The sequence below is a fragment of the Sapajus apella genome, unplaced genomic scaffold, assembly GCF_009761245.1.
Source record: "Sapajus apella isolate SASKATOON/1434 unplaced genomic scaffold, GSC_monkey_1.0 scaffold59, whole genome shotgun sequence".
NCBI lineage: Eukaryota > Metazoa > Chordata > Mammalia > Primates > Cebidae > Sapajus > Sapajus apella.
In genome coordinates this window covers 2,762,359-2,787,156 of record NW_022436999.1, presented here as the reverse complement: position 1 = coordinate 2,787,156, position 24,798 = coordinate 2,762,359, and the positions used below count along the sequence as shown (strand labels likewise).

General features: G+C 39.7%; 1 protein-coding gene and 1 pseudogene across 2 annotated transcripts in view; one reads left to right on the top strand and one right to left on the bottom strand.

Moving 5' to 3' along the window:
* Positions 1-10,283: 10,283 nt before the first annotated feature.
* SYNJ2BP (synaptojanin 2 binding protein) overlaps positions 10,284-24,798 on the bottom strand; it is a 40,098-nt gene continuing 25,583 nt past the window's right edge. The window contains exons 2-4 of the mRNA XM_032245747.1: positions 22,490-22,626; positions 13,792-13,887; positions 10,284-11,006 (exon numbers count right to left, since the gene is read on the bottom strand). Of these exons, the coding sequence (XP_032101638.1) occupies positions 10,866-11,006; positions 13,792-13,887; positions 22,490-22,626 (374 nt within the window). The 3' untranslated portion in view covers positions 10,284-10,865. The remainder of the gene's footprint in view (positions 11,007-13,791; positions 13,888-22,489; positions 22,627-24,798) is intronic.
* LOC116528509 lies at positions 15,777-16,685 on the top strand (annotated as a pseudogene). Its single transcript, XR_004259073.1, has one exon. The product of XR_004259073.1 is annotated as a 60S ribosomal protein L17 pseudogene (transcript).

Genomic DNA, 24,798 nt, shown 5'->3' with positions numbered 1-24,798 from the left:
CTTCTAAGCGATTTCCAGGCAGCGAGAAGACATGATTGAGGTTTTTGTTTTTTAACCAGGATCTCTTTAGATAGCCTGTAGCAAAAAGTGAACAGAGGCCCAGTGGAGAGTGAAGAGGACACCAGTCCAAGGGAAATCAGACAGTGGTTTGGACTAGGATTTAAGATGTGAGCAGTTCATAACAGTCAGTGGAGCAGTTGGTAACAGTGAGCAGGTGATAACAGTCAGTGGAAGACAGAATAAAATGCTCAATGCAAGCAGGTCACTGAAGTTAATAGGCCCAAGGACTACTGGATGCCCAGGATCATTTGGTGTGGCTACAGACACGATTTGGACAGCTCACCAGGCTGTGCTTTAGCTGGCAGCTGCTGCCCAGCAAAGCTAGTTTAAAACCACTTTTCTATCCTAGTTAACCACTGAACTAATGTACACGGTTTGAAATGCAGTTCCACTGTGGTTGAGGGTAGATGAAAATTGTGATATGGAAGAATTACTCCTAACTGCTTAGGGCACTGGCAGGTATTACTATCAGACCTGTACATGCAGTGCTAGGCGGTAGCTATTATTTTAACTAAAGTAACTCATGATGGGCTCAGAAATCTGCTAACCAACCGCCTTAGAAAATTATATAAAATAAAATTAAGAACTTTTTGTGCATGGATTTAGTAACATCTGTTTTAGTTGCTTGGATCTTTGTTGTTTTGCTTTCTTTCTTGTTCTTGGCTGTTATTTCCATCATTTGGGAGTCAAGGCAGAAATCAGAGGGACAAAGAACCTACTAAGGCAGTAGTGGCAGTGTATTAATCACGTATTTTATTTTTTGTATTCTGATGCTTTCACACCTGGGGCCTTGCTGGCCCTGGAGGGACTGCTTCTCCCAAGGTTAGCCAATTCTTGGAGACCGTACAACTTACTCATGGGTGCACATTTCAAATACAAACCAACCAATCCAGAGCCTGTACCCCACCCACCTCTTTTTCAAGCTCTTGCACATCAGGCCATTATCCACTTGTCCTAGTCATCCCAGGGCCAGGTACCAGACAATGAGGGACAGTCCCTATGCTACAAAGCCCACTAAAATTATTCAAACTAGCCAATGCTCAAACTGCTCACCCTGCCTCACCTGTTCCTTCCCATGAAAACCACAAGGAAGGCTCTTGCCCACAGTTCTTCCTGCTTCTTCTGCCTCCTGATCCCTGTGGCTCCCTAGTGCATGGCTCCCTCTGGCCTGGTGTGTCCCTTTCTCTTAGGAGCTGTAACAAATTGTTTTGCTTGTTTGTTTTTGAGACAGAGTTTCACTCTTCGCCCAGACTGGAGTGCAGTAGCCTGGGTTCAAGCGATTCTCCTGCCTCAGTCTCCCAAGTAGCTGGGATTACAGGCGTCTGCCACCACACCTGGCTAATTTTTGTATTTTTAATAGAGAAGGGGTTTCACCATGTTGGCCAGGCTGGTCTCGAACCTTGACCTCAAGTGATCTCCCTTCCACAGCCTGCCAAAGTGCTGGGATTACAGGTGTGAGCCACTGCAGCTGGCATAAATTGTCTTTTCAATGGCAATCCTGATCTTTGTCCTTACTATACCTCAAAATTTTCTTTATTTTTTTTGAGACAATGTCTCACTCTGTCACCCAGGCTGGAGCACAGTGGCACGATCATGGCCTGCAGACTCAACCTCCCAGGCTCAAGTGATCCTCCCACTTCAGCATCCCAAGTATTGAGGACTACAGGGGCACAACACCACATCTGGCAAATTTTTGCATTTTTTTTTTGCAAAAATGAGATGGGATTTTGCCATGTTGTCCAGGCTGGTCTCAAACTCCTGCACTCAAGTGATCTACCCACCTGGGCCTCCTAACGTGCTGGGATTATAGGCATGAGCCACCACACCTGGCCAAACTTTGTTTAATACACAACATTATATAATAGATAGGAGAAAAATACCAATGCTTTCTCATTCTCTATCTTCTATCTGCACCTGAAGAGATATGTTTTTGTGACTGCTGCCAAATAACTTTCCCATGAATAAATTATTCTATATTTAATTTCCTTCTTAAATTAAATCCAGCTGGATGCGGTGGCTCGTGCCTGTAATCCCAGCACTTTGGGAGCCTGAGGCAGACACATCACTTGAGGTCAGGAGTTCGAGACCAGCCTGGCCAACATGGTGAAATGCCGTCTCTATTAAAAATACAAAAATCAGCTGGGTGTGATGGTGCACACCTTAATCCCAGCTACTTGGCTGGGAAGCAGAGTTTGCAGTAAGCCACTGCACTCCAGCCTGGGTGACAGAGTGAAACTACATCTCACAATAATAATAACTCCAAAAGGCAAAGATAATATGGTAATGTAGAAGGAGCACAGAAAAAGTTCTGGCTCTGGCTTCAAATCTTGACTTTTTAAAAAACCTACTATTACCTAGGGACAGCAATTTCACACCTCTGAAGTTCTATCTTTCCATCTTTAAAATAAGGGAAATAGTTTTGACCTAATAGGCTTACTTTAAGCATTAAATAACTTTTATAAAGTAAGTACTCAATATAGCTAGTAGTATTTTTATATGAGTAACTGAATCTTGAATTGTGTCCTGGCCATAATGAGTGATCAATCAAGTCTAATAATGTTCAAGTCACTGTTCAACTCATTTCCAAAATTACACCATGGGAAACTTTTGTTGGCCTTTCCCTGGCTTCTCTTTCTTGGAGGACTGGAGATTTTTTAAAAGAGCCATTCCTAGGAAACGTGTTACTGTTCTTCAATTTGGGATTCAAAGGAGTCAACATTTGGGGGCGTTCTTCTATCATTTTTACTCCTAAGGGTATATGTATCTCAACAATAGTCTCAAACTATAGTCTGACAGGGCCTCTTATTTTTGTAAATAAAGTTTCACTGGAACAAAGTCACATCCTTTGCTTATTTGTTGTCTGTGGTTGCTTTTATGCTACAACTATAAAGACCTAAGGCCTGCAAGACTAAAATGTGTAACCTCTGGCTCTCTAAGAAAAAGTTTGCTGACCCCTGTTCTTTACTAAGTCTGGTTTCTTTCTATGGTGGGTTAAAAATGCCCACAAAGTCTTTGCACTACCCCCATTAAGAGGTAGAGTTGAAGTCCCCTTTGACAACGACTCTGGGCTTAGCCATGACTTGCTCTGGCCAGTAAGACATTAGACAGTGCAGCAAATGCAAAGGATTGAAAAGTATATTCACACTGGGGCTTGCCTTCTTGGAACACTTCCCTGAGATCTCCCAATACCGGGAAGAAGCCCAATCTCATCTACTGGAAGATGAACCAAGGCCCCCTAATCAAGAGCCAGCACCAACTGCCAGACATGAGAGAAGTAATATTGAACTACTCTAACCCTCAGCCATTAGATGACTGCATGTACATGAGGGATCCCACAGAGGAAACAGTCACTTGACAGAATCTTTTAAAAAACTGTTACTGTTTTAAGCCACTTAAGTTTTGCAGTGGTTTGTTACGTAATTGGTAACTGACATACCTTTTCCCATCAAGAAAGAACATGGCCATTCTATACATACTATAGACTAGTAATTTGACTTCAGGCCTGAACTGCTTACCATGGGTGACAGAGCAATGATGACCAATGTAAACTACCTTTTCTCTTCATATCAAAGTCAGCTATATGCAAACTAACTTTGAATAAAGGTCAACAATATTCATTTCTGACAAGTCCTTATTCATCCTGTGGTGCAAACCCACTTCTGCCTTCTATGTGTCTTTATAAGGCTTTGGGGGATGAATGGGGATACAAGTAAGATAATAAATGTTGGCCATTGCTTTCAAACATTATGAATAAATACAGAATGATGCTGCTACTACTATAAGAAGACATTTAACCTAGGGCAGTCAATTTCCAATTATCCATAATAGAAGAACGTGATAGCATGGTTGAATCAAATTGAGTATAATAAACCTTAATTTTTCCAGAATAGTGGAACGGCAGTGGACTCTTCACTGGTTGAAGTAAACTTCCAGGTCTGGCAGTGACTGGCTATGCATCTTGAGCAAATTATTAACTTCTTTAAGCATCAAGTTATAAAATGGGAATATTGATACTGCCTTGCACAGATATGAGAATTTGGCATTAAGTCATAGAAAAGAGCAGCCTAACACAGTGCCTGGCACCATGGGAAGTAGAGACAGTGAAGTGTTATAGTTATGAATGCAGATTTTGAAGCCAGATTGCCTGGGTTTAAATCACAGCTTCGGCACTTAGTAGCTGTATAACTTGGACAAGTCACTTAACCTCTCTATGCCTCTTATCTATAACATGAAGATAACAACGGCAGTTATCTTAAGAGCTGTTTTGAGGCTTAAATAAATATTATACATGCAATACCCTAAGAACATCTAGTACACAGTACGCACTCATTAGATATTTGCTGAATGAAGGAAAAAACCCTCATCTGGAAGGAAAAAAAAGGAGATATGTAATCAACAGTCTCCAAAATAAGGTGAAAAAAGATTGTAAAGATTCAACGACAAAGTTTTATTAAGTGCCAATAATGGCTAGGTGCAATTAGACATATTATTATCTCATTAGCTGTATGTGGTACCAAATAGCAAAGCCTGAGAGATTACCACAGATTTTGATGGCCTCATTAATATATTTAATCTGTAGTGATATTCCCTGGATAATATACACAGTTTTATGACCATGTGTCTTATAAGTTGCTACAGGGCTCTATTTGATCTGAGAAACTGACTGCTGTTTATATCCAGGTATGCAATGTGACATTAGAATCAAAGCAGAAAGGAGGCAAAACAAAATAAGATGGCTGGTGCAGTGGCTCACACCTGTAATCCCAGCATTTTCGGAGGCTGGGGCAGGCAGATTACCTGAGGTCAGGAGTTCGAGACCAGCCTGACCAACATGGAGAAATCCCATCTCTACAAAATTAGCCGGGCATGGTGGCACATGCCTGTAATCCCAGCTACTTGCGAGGTTTATGCAGGAGAATTGCTTGAACCCAGGAGACAGAGGTTGTGGTGAGTCCAGATCATGCCATTGCACTCTAGCCTAGGTAACAAGAGCAAAATTCTGTCTGAAAAATAAAACTAAAAAAAAAATTTTAACAATAAGGTTTATGAAGAAAGTAATCTTCTAAGAACTAACATGGCCTGGAGATAAAATGCAAATATATTCAGTAATAAGAAGCCCATATTACATTATAGATAAAAGATTAAAACAAGATTCAATCTCCATTTGCAAATCTGCAAACTAGGAAGAAGGACTAACCCTTGTTCCTGGGATTAGTCACTAAATTTAATGATTACAGCAAATATAATTTTGTGAATTACTGTTGGTTAATAATTGACTTGCACTGAAAACATACTTTAGCTCTCACCCCTTTCGTTCCGGCCCCACTCCCCGACCCCCCGCAAAAACAAAGAGAACATGAACAGTAAGGAAAACTTGGAAACAGGACCTAGTGTTTGCTTGATTCCTTAGGAGGAGGAATACTTTCTTACAATATAGGTTTTATAGTATCAAGTACATCAGTTAAGCTAATCAAGTACTTTGTGTTCTGTATATAAATAACATCATAACAAGAGTCTATGGCAGTTAAGAATCTGGTTCTGATCAGAATTCCTTAAAATACTGTCTTCTTTTTTATCACAATTGCCCTTTTGGATGTGAATGCTGGTCTCAAAAACATTTGCAGTTAAAAGAGGAACAGCAAAAGGGGCTTCCACCAAAGTAGCAGCCAACTCTAAAACTATTGTAGGTGAGAGGTAGAGAGCTTCATATCTCAATCTTCTAGGTGATGACAGAAAAATACTTTAACATGAAAATCACCTACAAATATTCCTTCACTTTCATATGCTGAGCAATTTCAGCTTAGAGTGACTAAGTCTTATTTATCTCTGTACCTTCAGCACCTAGCACATAGTAGGCACTCATTAACTATTTGCTGAATGAAGGGAAAAAAAACCCTCATCTGACCAAGGATAAATTTCACTAAAATTGACTATAACAAAATCTTTATGGACTCCACATGAAACTATGTGAACTCCACTTCCCCACATACTTGACAGCCTATATGGTTCCTTATGCTGTTTCATTTCTTTAAATATACTTTAAAAATTGCTTATTTACACAATAAAAACAATGTCCACCATAAAAAACATGTCTCTACTTTAAAACTATTCGAATTAGTCTCAGAATAACTCATCTGTATTTGATATGAGATCATTCTCAGATTGTTCTTGGAATCTCCCAATTCCAACAATGATGCTTGCAATATCCTTTAGCTGTCTATCAGTTCTTCTGGTCTTTATTCAGGCCCAAAGAGAGAAGACTGAAGTGGACTAAGATAAAATGGATAGTTTGTGTAATCATGTAGTGAATATATTCAAGACCTAAATACCAGACAGAAAGGTGACCTCTGCAGCAAACTAAGTCTCATCAGAGTTAAGTTAGCTTCCCTCTCTGAGCCTTGATTTTTCTCATCTCCAAGACAGATTCATCCTAGAATCTCTCTGGTCCTTTTTCGGTTCAATGTTCTATGATTGGTTCTCATTTAATAGAAGCACAAACGGAAACACTCACTAATCACACATTTTGCTGGAGGTTGATCAATTCTTAGCAAATCAGGAAGAAATGAATGTTCTGCTTCTTACTTCGTGCAGAAGCTCAGAAAGCTGGGCTCTAAAGGCCTGAGTTTTTTGCTTTTGGCTTAAGCAATGTATGTAATTTAACAATTGAAATAGTGTCTGAGTTTAAATGCCATATAACATTTTCAACTGAGGCTGCACACCAGAATCACCCAATGAACTTTATTTTACTGCTGCCTGAGTCCCACCCTCAGAGGTTCCTTTTAACTGATTTGTGTGCAGCCTGAGCATGAGGACATTTACAAGCTCTCCAGATGATTCTAACTCAAGCAAAGAGAATGATGATTGGCATAGAGCAATGAATCTCAAACTTTAGCATGAATCAGTCATCTGGAGGGATTATTAAAACAAAGATTACCAGATGTGATGTCACACTCAAGAGTTTTTGATTCACTAGGTCTGGGATCTTGCTTTTCTTTTTCTTTTAAGACAAGGTCTCACTCTGTTGCTAAGGCTACAATGGAGTGGCACAATCACGACTCACAGCAGCCTCAATCTCCTGGGTTCAAGTGATCCTCCCATGTAGCTGGGCCTACAGTTGTGTGCCACCATGCTTAGCTAATTTGTTTGACTTTTAGTAAATACACGGTTTCGCCACATTGCCCAGGCTGGTCTCAAACTCCTGAGCTTGAGTGACCTGCCTGCCTAGGCCTCTTAGAGTGCTGGGATTACAGGCATAAGCCAGCATGCCCAGGCTGTGGACTTGCTTTTCTAACAAGTTCCCCAGTAATGCTGATGCTTTTGTCCTGAGACCTAGCTTTGAAAACCACTACCAGTGACAGAATCCGATTCTATTATTACCACCTATATAATCCTAGCAAAGTAATTTATTCTCTCATCTTTAGTTTCTTTCTGACAATAGTTAGATCCCGAGCTGTGAGGCATGCACTAGGCATGCAGTAATGATAGTATACCAATCAGAGTTTCGTACAGTCCCTGGCACAGAACATAATAACAAATATTAACTTCCTTTTTCCATTATACATGGCTAGATGGTACCATTAAGTTAAATCAATAATATATAAGTTAAAACCGCAGGAAAAGAAAGTACAGATAGTTGAAGCGAACAATCTTATTATAATTATATATGTAATACAGAATGATAAATATAGAGAAATGTTTTAAGTACTTAAAAATATCTTTGTTCAATTTTCAAAACTTTGAGTGTAATAATTTAGGTAGCAGAAACATTAAATACAATCTGTAGAAGAAATATTAGACTCAATCTATGAAGAACATAAATTTTTTTACAACCTATAATGGATTCTGATACCTCATCTATAATTTTAGTTTTCTACAGAATCAACAATATAGTTAGTGTAATTGCTTAAAACTGTATTACACTGATCTTAAATGCTATTTAATTTCTGAGAAAACCTAAGTTATAAGAGTACATCAGAATCCCTATTATCAATGAAAGTAAAACTTCTACCAACGATGGAAAAGGATACTTTTTAAAAAAATTTACATATACCAACAAGCAAAAAACTAGAGCTTTCATTCCTGTTTGTCCAAACCATGAGGTGATCCTGGGAGGTAAGCAGGTCTGCTGTAGAAGCCACTGTACATACCTTCAGAAACAGGAAGGGTACGAGAGGCTGTGCCCTGCCAGCGTGGTTGGTTGGGGTGAGAACTAGAATACTGTCGGTGTTTTCCTGTGGAACCTACAATGAGTCCGGTTGACTAAGTGAATCTCAAAGGCATTGAACAGTTGAGGTAAAAAGGCACTTTGTCAGGACTGTTTAAAGCAAGTTCCTCCTTATACCAGTAGTTGACCCAGAGGCAAGGTCTTACTGGACCTTTTATTTTTAAAAGCCTTCCCTTTCCAATCTAGCCTGATGCCATTATGAGACATCTTTTTTTCCCTGAATTCCTAAAAGAAAATGTGATGATTGTCTGCATATCTTCTTTGTTGCTGCATCGTGTTTTGTATGGTATCCTTTTATTATTGTTTTCAATGATTACTTAACTTCTCACCTACTTATGAATTCCCTTAACTAGCCTGTGAGCTCCTCAAGGGTCTTTGACTTGTCCCTTTCTTCCACTAACTTTCTCAAATGTTCCCAGCAACTTTTCTCAGTTAACAGTTCTCAGTAACTTTTCTCTTTTGCTGCCTGTAACATAAACATGACCCCTACTTACACTGTCTTTCCTATGTGGCCAATAAGAGTGTTCTATTCCCAGTTGGATCCCAAAAGCCCCATGGGATGGAGGATACGCACTGTACTTCTTTGTAAAAGTGTCTTGACAAAGCTGATGTCCAATCAACATTTGTTTAATTACTAGACTGTCCACAGCTAGAAATGAAATACAACTGATTGACTGAGTCTTCATAATCTTGCTGTCAAAATTATATAAGGCCTATAGTATGGCCAATATATTTGGATAATGGAAATTATTTTCTTAAAGCCAGAAAATTCAGCTACCCATAGTGCTTAAAACCAGCTTTAAAAGAACATGAACAGGACGGTTCCCACCTTATTGATATCACTGGCATTCTGTAATATCCATTTATTCATATCCTCCTCCTAGGCCACATGAAACACACATCAAATTTCCCTACCTCCTAAATCAAACAAAACTCTTTTCCTCCCTCTTGCTGCAAAAAGGTTTAGCCATATGTAGTGTATAGAGCCTTTCAAAAATACTAGCGATCCATGCCCTCTCATTTTAACTAAATCAGAGGCAGAGTTGATTTGACACCCATCCTGCCAGGGAGGCAGTTTCTTCTCTCAGGTTTGTTACTAGAAACCAAAAAGATAGCCTGAGAGCATTCAGGTACCACCTTGGAGGCACTACCTTATCATTTGTCCTTTTAGAGTTTTCCTACTGGAGTGGTTTGTCTCCAGCACTATAGCTCTTACCACAATCATTCCACCTGGTTCTGTTTTTTGTTTTTTTTTTGAGACAGAATCTTGCTTTGTCACCCAGGCTGGAGTGCAATGGCATGACCTCAGCTCACTGCAACCTCTGCCTCTCGGGTTCAAGTGATTCTCCTGCCTCCGCCTCCCAAGTAGCTGGGACTACCGGTGTCTGCCACCATGCCCAGTTAATTTTTTGTTTTAGTAGAGACGGATTTCACTGTGTTAGCCAGGATGGTCTTGATCTCCTGACCTTGTGATATGCCTGCCTCAGCCTCCCAAGGCTGGGATTACAGGCATGAGCCACGACGCCCAGCCCCACCTAGTTCTTTAATAGGACTGTGAGATATCAAAAAAGTCACTAGAGCAGCCCAGAGATAGGTAAGATTTACCTTTCCACCTCAAAGTTTTTTAGATGTGAGTCTCGCTAGATTATGACAATTTATCTTATAACTCACTGTAGTTGGTTATTATTAGAAATATTGTTCTTCTAATAAGATTTTTAGTCACTTCAGTTATTTTTTTTTTTAAGTAGAGAAGTTTCGCTATGTTGCCCAGGCTGGTCTTGAACGCCTGGACTCAAGCAATCTCCCACTTCTGCCTCCCCAAATTCTGGGATTTACAGGCATGAGCCACCACACCCAGCCTCAGTTGTTTTTTTAATAAATGAGACTTATAACATCCTCTTATAAGGCTCACTCCCTTGCTCCTACTACATTTGCTCTGTTCTCTTTAAATTCTTCAATTAAGATCATCCCTTTTATCAGAAACCTAGAAACCACAAAATAGCTTTCTCATGAGCTCTTTAATTCTCCATTGGTATCAATATTAGACTATAATATTTGCATATGTATGTGTATATATGTATTTGCTTTTTTAAAAAAGTAAAAATGCTCTTCTCACTCTCCTTTGTCTGATATAGGCACCCAGGTATGTAGTTAGAAATTAAATAAAGGCCACAATAATTTCCCAAGGAAGATCATTAAAAAGAAAAATCCTTTCTTCCTCTAATATCACATAGCTGGCCTTTATGAGATGCCAGCTAAGAAAAGAGGTATCGCCTATGGTGACAGGAAGACTGAATCTTTCTCTCTTTGGGTTATAGCTGAATTTCTATTGAAAGTCCTAGTAAAATACATAACTCCTCCTTTGTTCTAAGCAAGTCTTTTCTTCAGTTTTCCTTCAAACAATACCTTTACTTTCCCATCAGAATACGAAGAATTGGAATTTTGAACATCAAGGTTTGGGGTGGGTATCAGTCACTTCAAATCATGTGTTGGCTACAGAGGGAAAGACATGGCAGCATAGCAGAGGTGGAGGGTGAGTGAAATGTATCTTCATTGGGAGCACTGAAAGAGAACAAGTTTTTCAAAGTTGTTGCCGGTATTTCATGAAAGCCCATGCTGCTACCACAGTGAGGGCAAACAGTGGCACCAGCACCATAAATATGGGAATACCACTTGGGTCCCCTTCACCTCGATGTCCTATAGGTCCATTCTGCACCTGTAACTGGAAGGGAAAGAAAAACATTAACTCTAGTGACTAACGTGTGTTTACAACTGAAACGCCCAGGTTGATACATCACCTGGGTTTGTAGACTGTAGCCCACCCAAAGCTGTATCCCTCAGCAATACCTAGCAGAAGGAGTCCTCTCTTTATCCTGAGCTGATGTATCAGTGTCACAGGATCTTTGGAAAGAAAATAGGTCTGATGGGGAAGCATTTAACCTTGCTGACCTAAAGGGACTCCTGAGGGCAAATCAAGTAATTTCTGTTTCTGTACTGCCTGTACCTTATCGTATCAGGAAAATGAAGATATGACATAAAACCTACGATCCTATAGGGAACTTGGATATTACTTGGTGAGGAAGAAGGGAGATCTTTCTGGAAATGTTTAGTTCAATAATCAGTCATCGAAATGTACTAAGAGCAGATTTGGGCAATGTCAACATAGGTGTAATGCCAACATCGGTGCAATGCCATTACTTGAAAAATGCTTTCCAAATCCCAGAAGGAATCAAACTCCCTCCAAAGATGGAGTTTTGCCCTTCATCTGCTCATTTCTAATACTAGACAGGGATGAAGGTGAATCTATATGGAATAGATGTGAAAAGAAATTATATTCTAGTGGTTATAATTTTCTATTGCCTAAGTGTTTCCTTTGAGGCTGGATGGTCTTCATTTTGGTGATGGTTTTCAAAGTGGCTTTTCTTTTTTTTTTTTTGAGACGGAGTTTCACTCATGTTACCCAGGCTGGACTGCAATGGCGCGATCTCGGCTCACTGCAACCTCCGCCTCCTGGGTTCAGGCAATTCTCCTGCCTCAGCCTCCTGAGTAGCTGGGATTACAGACACGCGCCACCATGCCCAGCTAGTTTTTTGTATTTTTAGTAGAGACGGGGTTTCACCATGTTGACCAGGATGGTCTCGATCTCTTGACCTCGTGATCCACCCGCCTCGGCCTCCCAAAGTGCTGGGATTACAGGCTTGAGCCACCGCGCCCGGCCAAAGTGGCTTTTCTTAATATCAACTTTTAGTGGCTAACTTGCAATAAGTATGGCACCATCGTATTTCAGTTAGACTTAACTTCCTCATTACAATTCATAAAACTCTAACCCTTCAATCTGAAAGGCAAGACTGCACAAAACACCATTATACCCTCTATTCCACCTCTACGTTTTTCATTCATTTGCTGATGAGCTGTCTTGAGAGGACGTGATCAATAGGAAGACATGGTTTTTAGGGCTAGGCCAATTCCTTGAACAGAAGGGTCTTTTTTATTAGGAACTGTTTATGGATGTTTCCTTAAAAGTGAACCCTGGAAATAACTTTCCACATACCTTCCAAAACAACTATAATCATACTGAAGTGTGTGCCTGTATTTACTTGTCTTTATCTTCTGCACAAATGCTCCCATGCTTTAGAAAGAGAAGAGCCAAGGCAGAAGCAACTGATGAACAATAATATTTCTTATTAACCTGTTTTCTAATCCATTACACCCAGATGCTGCTTGCAACTCTGGTTGTTTTCTCAGTTATCTTTCACGTTCTGTCTTCTCTACTCTTTTAATAACTCCTCTCAGTCTTCTTAAGCTGCTAAACCGTTAGCCACTGAGTGAGGGAAAGAGTGCACCAATTTAAGAAGCAGCAAATCGATTACTTAATTTAAAGGCACATGGGACCTGTTTTGTGAATGTACTCAGAAAGTCTCAGTGCGATAAGAGGAATTATATCTACCCAGGATTCCCTTTACAACATCATCCAAATTATAAAACACTAAGAAATAAGAAACAGATGCAGGGATAGATGCTGCCTTGACTAAATTCCATTTCCCTTTTCCTGGAGCTCTTTTATAAACACTAAAGCTTTGGTTAAGAGGGTCACCAAATTGATAAATGAAGGGTTCACGGCAGTGACAGGCAAAGGCATACAGTGGGTACCAGAAAACCCACCCTCTTTGTAGTTAAGAGTTTTATCAAATGGTTTATAAATGAGTTTTCAAGGGTGGACATACAGTTCCTTCCCTACCAAAAAGCAAAATAAGCTATGTTTTTTTTTCACCATCTTTTTAAAAATTAATGAATTTATTTATTTGCCATTGGTTCATATGACTCTTAAAATTTTGTATGTATTTATTATTATTTTTTAAAGAGATGACGTCTCTCTGTAAACCATCTATTTTAATTTGGTTGTCAAGCTTTATCTTTAAGGCATACTACCTTGAAGCGAGGACCTGGGTTATAAGCCATACTGTTGTGAATTTTTCTTTTTTCTTTGAGACAGGGTCTCACTCTCTTGCCCAGGGTGGAGTACAGTGGTATGATCTTGGCTCACCACAACCTCTACCTCCTGGGTTCAAGCAATCCTGCCGCCTTAGCCTCCTGAGTACCTGGGACTACCGGTGTGCCTAAAATTTTTGTATTTTATAGAAGTTGTTCACTATGAAAAGCCCATACAACTTCTACTATGAAACTACTACTGTGACTGAAATTTTTATATTTTTAGTAGAGAGGAAGTTTTGCCATGTTGGCCAGGCTGGCCTACTCCTGGCCTGAAACGATCCACCTGCCTTGTCCTCCCACAGTTGGGATTACAGGCATGAGCCACTGCACCTGGCCTGAATTTCCTTCAATGATAAGCAGAAGTACCAATGGACCCCTTCCTTTGCCTGAGAAACTCTTGAAAGGAGTGAGGGTAAAACAAACAAAAAGCAACACTGAAGATTACACACACTGGGTTTATTCAGAAATACGGTGCAAAGCCTGCTGCCAGGTTTCTGGCTTGAAGTGATACCTACCCTGTGCTGCACTCTCAGAGATACAGCATAGCCTGCATTACGAAAGAGGTCTACAGCATCTTGGTGCAGCAGGTTCTTTAGGTCTTGGCCATTGACCTGTCAAAACAGCAAAGAAGAGTAGTAAGAAAGGCAGAAGGCTATCACAAGCCAACAATTTATTTTCAAATAGCCAAACTTTAAATAACAAACTCTTTCAGAGCCAATTGCAAGGACTAGGAGCATGGGCAAAGTTACTTAGAACTTTTTTCATTTTCAAACTATGTTTTCCTAGCACTGAAGTTTCACAGGCCATTTGAAGAGAACCTAAATAAAATAAAATAAAAACTTGTCTCTCCTTCCTCTTAGCTTCTATGCCTGTCTCATTTTGACACTTGGGAATCTGTTACTGTATTACTATTTCTTCCATGAGCATTAACCTGCTTCCCTACAGATAGCATGATCTTCCAGGTTACCACCCTATCCTTTATACTCCTAAGCCCTGGCATTGCCAGCTATAACTCTAGAAATATAACTCTATCAAACTCTCTGCCAATTTATTTTTGTGTGGTATAAATCTACACTAGCCCATTCTATTGGGCTTTTCATAGTGATCAACTTCCCTTGATTCCACAGATACTACTATCCATCACTTCTGACTTAGTAGCCATTTTTTATCAAAATTTACTAAAAACCATCTTCCTGTGATGATATTCAATCCTTGAAAAAATTTGAATGTAGGTCACTCCTACCACTTAGAGGTGAGAGATGTGAAGGAATACTGGCATTAATACTTTCTGCTGTTAGGAGTGACACTAGCCACAAGTAATAATCCATCCTATACTAGCCAGGAGTAATAATCCATCCTATACTGTATTCAGCAGAGCCTACTTAGTGCAAGATTATGTATCTTTTATACATGTCAATGCCTTCATTAACAGCAATGGCAGCAAGAAAATCTGATGTATTTGATAGGTTCTATACTTTACATGTTATCTAATTTAATTCTCATGATTACCCTATGAGGTAGACATTATTTTTATCTTGTTTCCACAGACGAAGAAATGAAGCTTAGTGAGATTCACGCTGCAGCTAAGGCTAGGATATGTAAATAATAAAAGAGAAAGATCAGAGTGCCCTTGCATTTCACTGTTCCTTCTGCACTATTATTCTTCCCTCATGACGCAACAGCTATCCTCTGCTCAGCTGATGCTCAAGTCACTTATTCAACTCTCTCATTTTCGTTGTCACCATCTTCCTTCTCCAAGCCATTCATAATCTTCCCTCTACTCTATCTCTTACCAATATACTTGGTGAATAAATCTACCGACACTTCTGCCCTATAGACTGTCTACCTTTGTAAACCAATAGTTTCCAACTCGATTCCACTTCAGTCACCAATTGACATAAATTTAGACTTCAATATTAGACATGCTTCAGCTCTAATATCTCAAACTCTTAAAAATCTGACCACAATTTCCACTCTTCTCACACTTTCTATTCATCTACAGAATTTCCTCCTTGACCTCATAAAAGTCTTTCACCTTTTTAGACTTTATTTGCATCTTTGCTCATCTAGGAGTCCCTGTTGTAATTTCAACAAAGCACTTGGTAAATCATTAGAATCCTTTGTCTCCATGATCTTCCACCATCTTTCCAGTCCTGGGCCATATTCCGCAATACTTTTCTTGCCATCATCAGATTCCTCTTCCTAAAGTACAATTCTGTTAGTAGCACTTTACTGCTCAAAAAACAAAAAGAAAATTGGGTTGCAAGGAAAGAGTACACACCTCGTTTCTTATGCTGATATGGAGAGTCTTCTAGGGAATGGCTCTAACCTGTCTTCTCAGGTCCATCTCTCACTGCGTCCTTTCCTATATCCTATACTCTAGCTAAGTCACATAACTCACGGACTGGGACATAAAACATATTTTTTGCCTTTATACCTGTGCTCAAACTGTCTCTGCCACCTGAATGCTCTTCCCTGTTAAAAAATTCTATTTATCAAGCGGCCTGAGGTGAGTGGTTCTCCTGTGTTGCTCCAAGGGCTCAATCCTCCTGCCATCGCCGCCATCCTGGCCTCGGGGGCGGCGGCCTCCAGGACCCGGTGAGGAGAACTCCCAAGGCTACTAAATCCTCGCTGGTGGCGATGGTTTCTTACGCGGGGGGACGTGCTGAGCGCCGACTTTGGAAGCCGGTGCCGATCGGCCTCTGCTTTTCGCAGAGGAACGTGATGGGCGGGAGTGAGGACGACCGGGCCCCTCCACTGGTAGGGGCGGGCGGGTGCGGGTCGCCGGTGGTCCATGCCGACTCCGGACGTCCAGTGTCTAGCGGTAATCTGTGAAAATGGTTCGCTATTCACTTGATCCGGAGAACCCCACAAAGTCATGCAAATCAAGAGGTTCCAATCTTCGTATTCACTTTAAGAACACACGTGAAACTGCCCAGGCCATCAAGGGTATGCATATACGAAAAGCCACGAAGTATCTGAAAGATGTCACTTTACAGAAACAGTGCGTACCATTCCGACATTACAATGGTGGAGTTGGCAGGTGTGCCCAGTCCAAGCAATGGGGCTGGACACAAGGCCGGTGGCCCAAAAAGACTGCTGAATTTTTGCTGCACATGCTTAAAAATGCGGAGAGTAATGCTGAACTTAAGGGTTTAGAGGCAGATTCTCTGGTCATTGAGCGTATCCAAGTGAACAAAGCACCCAAGATGCGCCGCCGGAACTACAGAGCTCACGGTCGAATTAACCCGTACATGAGTTCTCCCTGCCACATTGAGATGATCCTTACTGAAAAGGAACAGATTGTTCCTAAACCAGAAGAGGAGGTTGCCCAGAAGAAGAAGATATCCCAGAACAAACTGAAGAAACAAAAACTTATGGCACGGGAGTAAATTCAGTGTACAAAAAATAAATGCAACAAAAAGGAAAAAAAAAAAAAATTCTATTTATCTTCTAAGACGGATTCTAATAAAGGATCAGTCCTGCTACCTACAGTGTAGAAATGAATACAGAGTTTTCTACACTGTAGAAACTTGAGAGACTTTAATTTCATGTTATGCCTTGGTTTTCTTGGTAGATATGCTGTAGGGAAAGAACTTCAGGATTCGTATAACTATTACAATAAATTCTCAATGACTCAGTTTTCTACTTAACTCCTGGGAGACAGAATAGGTGTGAGATTGCTGACTGTCATGAGAATGCTCACCTAAGTAATCTAACCCATGTGATAACTCTTATTTCTCAGTATAAAGAATTATTTTCTCTAGAGGCAGACAAATAAGTTAATGATGCAGTCATATCAGAGCCAAGGTTTCACAGTAATATAAATGCAAATGAAATAACTGAGTCACTACATTAAATGGTAGAAATACTGGGTTTAAAATAATCTTTGCCATGGTAGTCAGTAATGATTGCAGAGAATTACTGAACATTACCATGTCTGGAGCTGTCTACTCATCTTACATGTATTAACTCATTTAGTCTTCACAGGAGTTCTGTAAGTTAGGAAGCCCTATTTTATAAATGATAAAACTGAGGTGTAGAGGCTATCAACTTACCTGTGAGCATATAGAATGAAAGCCGCAAAGTCAAGGATTCAAACTCAAGCAGGCTGGCCCAAAACCCTTCACTTTAAAACACTAACCTATATGAATTTACATGGCAAGCAAGGATTTTATTTTAGCAACATATTATTGCCTATCACATTTATGCTGTAAATTAAATTTTTATTGGTTTTGCCATTTTGTTTGTATTTAATGTTACACATTTTAAAAATGTTAGAGTTTAAAAAAAACAAGGTATTTATAAATATTTCTATTCATTTGTATATATGGAAGTAGTATTAAAATTAAAAAAAAAAATTTAGTTAGGTGCCACTTCATTGTCAAGGTCTTTCTAGATAACTTCACTACAAATGACTGAATTACTTCTTTGAATACTCTGTAACTCTGAATCCTATGCAACTATATATTTTGAATACTACGTAACTCTCTTAAAGTCCAAATAGAACTCTGTCTGATATGGCTTTACATTCTATTGTAACTTCAAGATGTATCTCAGCTGATCATTAACACTACAATACCTAAGAGAACTTTGTACACTTGAGCATAATAAATAACACATGCTTTCCCAAAGTTCGGCTGCAGAGTGCACCCTGAGAAAGCCATAAATACACAAAGCCTGACTGACATAATCTCAGTATTACATAAAGCGGAAAGGCTTGGACTCTAATAGTAGCTTTACCTGCCAATGATTCAGTGTGTAATCTTGCCCCTCATCTGAATCTCCTTCTGCTAACAGGGAAGAAAGACATTGGTACATCAGGCAAAAGAAGGTGTTATAAAGGGCATAGGCCAGTTAAGCCAATTATGCCTTTCAAGCCTCCTAGTTAAGCCTAAAGGTATTCTAATATAAGAGAAGTTATTCTAATGACTACTTTAAAACCCCAAGTAAAAGACCTTTTAGAAATGCAAAGGTAATTATTTTTTAAATAACCATCTCTCTTGGCCAGCTCAGTGGCTCACGCCTATAATTCCAGCACTTTGGGAGGCCAAAGTGGGTGGATCACGAGGTCAGGAGTTTGAGACCAACCTGACCAACATGGTGAAACCCTGTCTCTACTAAAATTACAAAAACTTAGCCAGGCATGGTGGTGAGTGCCTGTAATCCCAGCTACTTGGGAGGCTGAGGTAGGAGAATTGCTTGAACCCAGGAGGCAAAGGTTGCAGTCAGCCGAGATTACGCTACTGTACTCCAGCCTGGGTGACAGAGCAAGACTTTGTCTCAAAAAAAGGAATGATTTCTCATCCACTACACAAGATAAACCAGCCCCTAAAACATGATCCTGACTTTCTCCCTTGACAATGTCATTTCTACTCCAAAATTGAATTTGCTCTCCAATACTGACATCCTCTAAACATTTTTAGATTCCAGCTGCTCAGTGACTAACCACCAAGCTCTGTAGATTTAGCATCATTTTACAGAGACTTCAAAGCCTGTAATAAATAAATACTTAAGTACATTTAATGGTTATAGCCTAGATGTTCACTTAAGGACAGGGAGGGAATAGGATGTTAGGGGTGAATGATGCAACAGGCTAATTCATAATATTTTTTAAGGAATGGGACCTAGAAAGAATAATTTTGAAGCAAACTCTTGTAATTCTCACATGTCAAGGGAGGGACCTGGTGGGAGGTGATTGGATCATGGGGGCGGTTTCACCCATGCTGTTCTCGTGATAGTGAAAGAGTCCTCATTAGATCTGGTTGTTTGATAAGTGTCTGGTGTTTCCCCCTTCACTGTCTCTCCTGCCACCTTGTGAAGGTACTTGCTTCTCCTTCACCTTCCACCATGATTTTAAGTTTCCTGAGGTCTCCCCAGCCAAGTGGAACTGTGAGTCAATTAAACTTCTTTTCTTTATAAATTAATCCAGTCTCATGTAATATCTTTAGAGCAGTGTGAAACAGACTAATACAACCCCACATATGTCTTCTGTTGCTGCCTCTCCTTCCCCTGGCTTTTTCCCCTCTTCTTTTGCATGCCTTTTCCTTAAATGGCCAGAAATAAACATATCATTCCTTGTAACATATCTTCGTAATATTTAATATCTTGTATATATCTTTATGTTTCTTATATTTTAGTAAAGTAAAATCCTCTTTGCTATAAATTCAGACACCTACTTTTCTCCCACCATTTATCAGTAGCCCCAGCCCTTTTTGAAAACCTGAGAGGCCTTCCAATTAATTTTTCTCTGTGAGGCAATGATTCACACAAGGTTCCTCATCTTGGCTTATATCTAATAATTTTTTTTTACATTGAGGTTTATTTCCTTCTTTCTAATTCTACCCTTTATAGAAAGACTAATTTCAGGTTTTATCTTATTTTATTTATTTATTTTGAGACAGAGTCTCACTCTGCCGCCCAGGCTGGAGTACACCGGCGCAATCTCAGCTCTTTGCAACCTCCACCTCCCAGGTTCAAGTGATTCTCGTGCTTCAACCTCCTGAGTAGCTGGGACTACAGGCGCATGCACCAAGGAATGTGCCACCGTGCCCAGCTAATTTTTTGTACTTTTTTTTTTTTTTTTTTTTTTTTTTGGTAGACATGGGGTTTTGCCATGTTGGCCAGGCAGGTCTCGAACTCCTGGCCTCAAGTGATCCAACTTCCTCAGCCTCCCAAAGTGCTGGGATTACAGGCATCAGCCACTGCACCTGGCCTAATTTTAGTTTTTATATAAAGCCATACATGCAATCTACTATTAATTCACTGTGTAACTTTGTCTTTAGGATAAGTAATCCTAGCTCCTGATTTACCTTTTAGGAGTCAGTATAACATAGTGGTTAAAAAACAAAGGCTACAAATTCAGACAAACCAGTTTTAGTCCCTTGCTGCTTACTAGTTGTGTGACCTTGGGCAAACGGCTTGAGCACAATAATCATGCCCACCTCATAGGGTTACTATAATATTAAACAAAATAAAATTTGGGTTGTTAGCATGCTACTTGACATTTAGGGCTGATATACTTCTCACCATTCTCATTCTGCAATAAGCTACCTTTAACCAAAGCTTTTAAAATAATATAGCTCTCTTCTTTCTCTTCTTAACTCCTATATTATTCAAGTCTTTCTTCATCAACAGAGCCCAGGTTCCAGTGATCTGAAGAGAATGTAATTTATGTGTCAAAATATTAAGATGCACAGATTCTAACTAAATGCTACACCTTTATTTTAACAACCCACTCTCAGCACTTCCTTACAGTACTACTGCCAAGTTGATTCATACTGGAAGAATGTCTTTCCCTGGAAGCTAAAGGAAATAATCTACTTCTAAACTTTTCACTATCGTTTTGAGAAGACAGGTATATTATCACTGTCTCCATCTCACAGATTAATAAATAGGGTCTAAGTGAAGCTTAATGGACTGAAGAGAGGCAAAATACTCGATGAGAAGGAGTGAAATACTGCTGTGCATACCGTATTTATATTATGGATCAGCGAGGACACATGCTTAGACGTTCTTAAGTCAATTTAGGAGGCTCTAATAGCTACTTGTTCTGATTTTCTTTCTTTTTTGAGGACTAAGTGGAGTCATAGTCTTCCTGAAGAGGCATTCAGAACCATACTGCCTAGCCTGATCACTAAAATACTCAGATGCCAAATGAAGAAAAGGTAGATGTTCTCTGTCTCTTTTCCTTTGTATCTCTGCCTTCAGGTACTGCTACCAAATTGGCTGCATGGCAGAGAAGTGGTCAATAAGCTGGCAGCTAAGAGGAGCAGGAGACTTCACACATATGACCTTTAATCACTAATCAACTGAACTGCATGAGAAGTGGTGTGAAAAGGAAAATTCAAATGAAACTATATAGCAAAAAATGTTTAAGGAATGACGCTGACTTATTATAGAGGTAGGTTCAAAATCATGTCTCTGAGGCTAATACTTAATTCTGTCAATCAAGACTTCTCCTGTCTGTACTTCATTCATTTATTTCAACCTTTTCCCAACCTGGCGATCCTGCCCTATTCAGTTCTAAGATAAAACAGGGAATAGTTTTCTCCTCTTCAGACCATGGGCTTATGGCCCACCTGGAAAAGATAGGAGTTACTGCTATGAGAAGCCCTATCCTATTTCAATTTCCTTTTATTTATCTAGCCCTTTGAAGCCAGCTCTCCCAAGAATATTCTAGATAATATCTCACCCCCTCAGCACTCTTCCAATCTTTATACCAATCATCTATCTATACTGTTTCCATACAAGTAATAAGTTGGCCATTATTCACTAGCCCTAAAGGTTACTAAAAAAAGAAATTCTACAGAGTAATTATCTCCAAGATACTCCCTTATCCCCCAGCAACTGATAGTATCATATTATTACCGTAGCCCATGGTAAGGTAGAGAAATGAACAGTAGGGTCAGAGTTATGTTTTGCATTTTAATAGTTTTGACTTCAGGCTTATTCTAATTTATTTTAAGAGCTGAGGCCTGTGGGTACATATTTATCAGTAAACCATTTTAGGTTTGCCAGAATTTCTTAACTTGTTCATTTCTTACACATTATTAAGCACTGTGCTATGATTCAAAAGGTTAAAAAAAAGATCTTGTCACTGCCCTTGAGGAAATTCTGGAAAAGAATAAGATTAATAATTACCATGTAGTAAGTCTCGGTAGAGATATAAGCAGGATAAAACGGGAACACAGTGGACCGCTATCCAAATCAACTGCATTCCAAATTTTCATGTTAATAATGGGTGAAAAAGGGCTCGGAGTCTGAAAAGGACACTTAATTCCCAACCTTCCTTCTTTCTGTCTTTTGAAGTTAAGTTAAATTCAATTGCAAGGGCTGACATTCCCCCAAAGATATACATTAGTGTTTTAATCAACAAAAGGAGGTATTATATAAAGTAATGGATGAAAGATAAAATTCGTGGATTTTAAATTTTAAATCTCTTTTCACCATGAGTCCCTCATGCTTCCTGCCTTGTGCTTTTTGAATAAGTAACTTCACATTCTGGGTTTCACATTCTCATCTATCAGGTGAGCATAATATTACCCTTCATGCTCAATGATAGGGTTGAAAAGGATGACTGATCATAGTTGTTCCCATTCAGTTCTACAACCTGTGTATTTCCAGATCCAAATCTTTTCAAGGAAAGGGATAGGGGTAGGACCTAGGGTTTAGAGAGAAAGGACCGTGAAGGAGGCCGAAGCCCGTTCTCACCGAAAGGATCTTATCACCCTCCTGGAGCCGCCCATCCAGGGCCGCAGCCCCATTTTCTTTGATGCGGCTGACGTAGATGCCACTGTCGTTGGAGACATACTGCTGATCTGTCCCACCGACGATGTTGAAGCCCAGCCCTGAGAAAATCATGGAGGAGTAAAAAAGATGGGGGTGAAGAAGAAATAAAGGGATTAGAGAAGATGAAGAGAAAGGGAGGAAAAGCCTATTACTGGGGAGGAAAGGCTGATGGAGGAGATGCTGGTGAGTCAGGCTGTGATGGAGCTGGTGAATGGTCATGAACAAGGTCAGTAATATCAAGAGTACTGAGTTGTCCACTCAAATGAGGCACAACTGAAAATACAAACACAGTGATCCACTTGTTTTGTTGAATATATAAAGAAAGATCTATATAGAACTTAAAGAACAGTGGTAATTACGGAGTTCTTTTTTTCTTTTTCTTTTCTTTTTTTTTTTTTGAGACAGAGTCTTGCTATATTGCCTAGGCTGGTTATGAACTTCTGGCCTCAAGCAATCACTCCTGCCTTGGCCTCTCAAAGTTCTAGGATTACAGATGTGAGTCACCATGCCCAGCCTAGGTGTAACTTCTACTCATATTTAATTTTGATCCTGTTGATGGTATTCAGAGGACCCAATTCCTGACATTCCTGATATTAATAGTTTTTTTTTTTTTTTTTGAGACAGAGTCTCGCTCCATCACCAGGCGCCAGGCTGGAGTGCAGTGGCGTGATCTCAGCTCACTGCAACCTCCACCTCCTGGGTTCAAGCAATTCTCCTCCCTCAGCCTCCCGAGTAGCTAGGACTACAGGTGCACGTCACCATGCCCAGCTAACCTGATATTAATGTAGCAGGGTTAGCTGTGTTCATGAGAAGAAGCTATGCATTTTAACCAATTATCAAATGAACGGTTCCTAATTTGACATGAGAGATTCCTAACCATACCTTCCCTTCCCTTCCATTCTTTCCTTCTCCCAAGCTTCTAGAGAATTTATGTATGATAGTGCTTTGAAAAAAGGTCTTGAGAGTCTCATTTATTTTTTCTATTTTGGTTGGTAGAGGCAGTGGTGTAGGTGTTAGCAGAGAAACCTCAGAACCAGAAAGGTAACTGCTGTTTCATGTAGGACTAAATCACCAAATTTACTTTCCCTTCGTTTGCTACCTCAAGTACAACCATATATAGGTTGAGTATCCAAAATGCTTAGGACCAAATGTGTTTTCAATTTTAAATTTGGGGGATTTTGGAATATACGGATTAAACTTACCAGTTGAACATCCCTAATCCAAAAATCTGAAATCTGAAATGCTTCAGTAAGCATTTCCTCTGAACCTCATGCTGACCCTTAAAAAGTTTTGGAGTTGGGAGCATTTCAGATTTCAGACTGGATTTGGGCTACTCAATCTATACTTGGGTACAGCAACTGACAAGTTTTATTCACTGTAGAAAAAACTGACGACTCGTTGATTAGCAGCTCCTCAATTCCTCTTCCCTAAGTCCTTGAAAACCACCATTCTAATCTTTATTTCTATTAGTTGACTATTTAAGATGGATATAATTTTAGTTATGCAAGATGAATTAAGTTCTAGAGATCTGCTGTACAACATTGTGCCTGTAGATAATACTATATTGTACACTGAAAAATCTGTTCAGAGTAGATCTCATGCTAGGTGTTCCTACCACAATAAAATATTAAAAGAAAGAAAAAAGAGAAGGAAAGAAACTGACTACCAAAGTGCTATTTCCATGAACCAAAGACAAAGTGCTGGAGAGGATTTCATTGTACAGAAACCATTGTTAGAAAGGGATTTTACTCATGCTTTAAAAAAAAAAGAAAAAAAAAAAAAAGGAACTTCCCTAGGGCTTTCTTAATGTCAGCTACTGGTAGAATTCGGGGCCACAGTATCAGAGAAAGGAGATAGTTTGGAAACAAGAACCAAATATCTGGTGGTGCAACTGGAAAGAATAACCATAATCACCAGCCTACTACTGGTCTCAATAGAAAAGATACTCAAAGAGACATATACGGGCTTTCTAAAAGTTCTCCCCATTGGTGGGAGAAAAGCTTATACCTAAAGCTCACAGTATGTTATAAGCACTAGCAAATCAATTTGCAATTTAAAGAAAAAGATGACCAAAGAAAGACACAACAGGAAACATTTAATTTAAAAAAGCATACCTTAGCCAGGTGGGATGGCTCACACCTGAAAGCCCAACACTTCAGGAGGCCAAGGTGGGTGGATAACTTGAGGTCAGGAGTTTGAGACCAGTCTAGGCAATGTGGTGAAACCCTGTC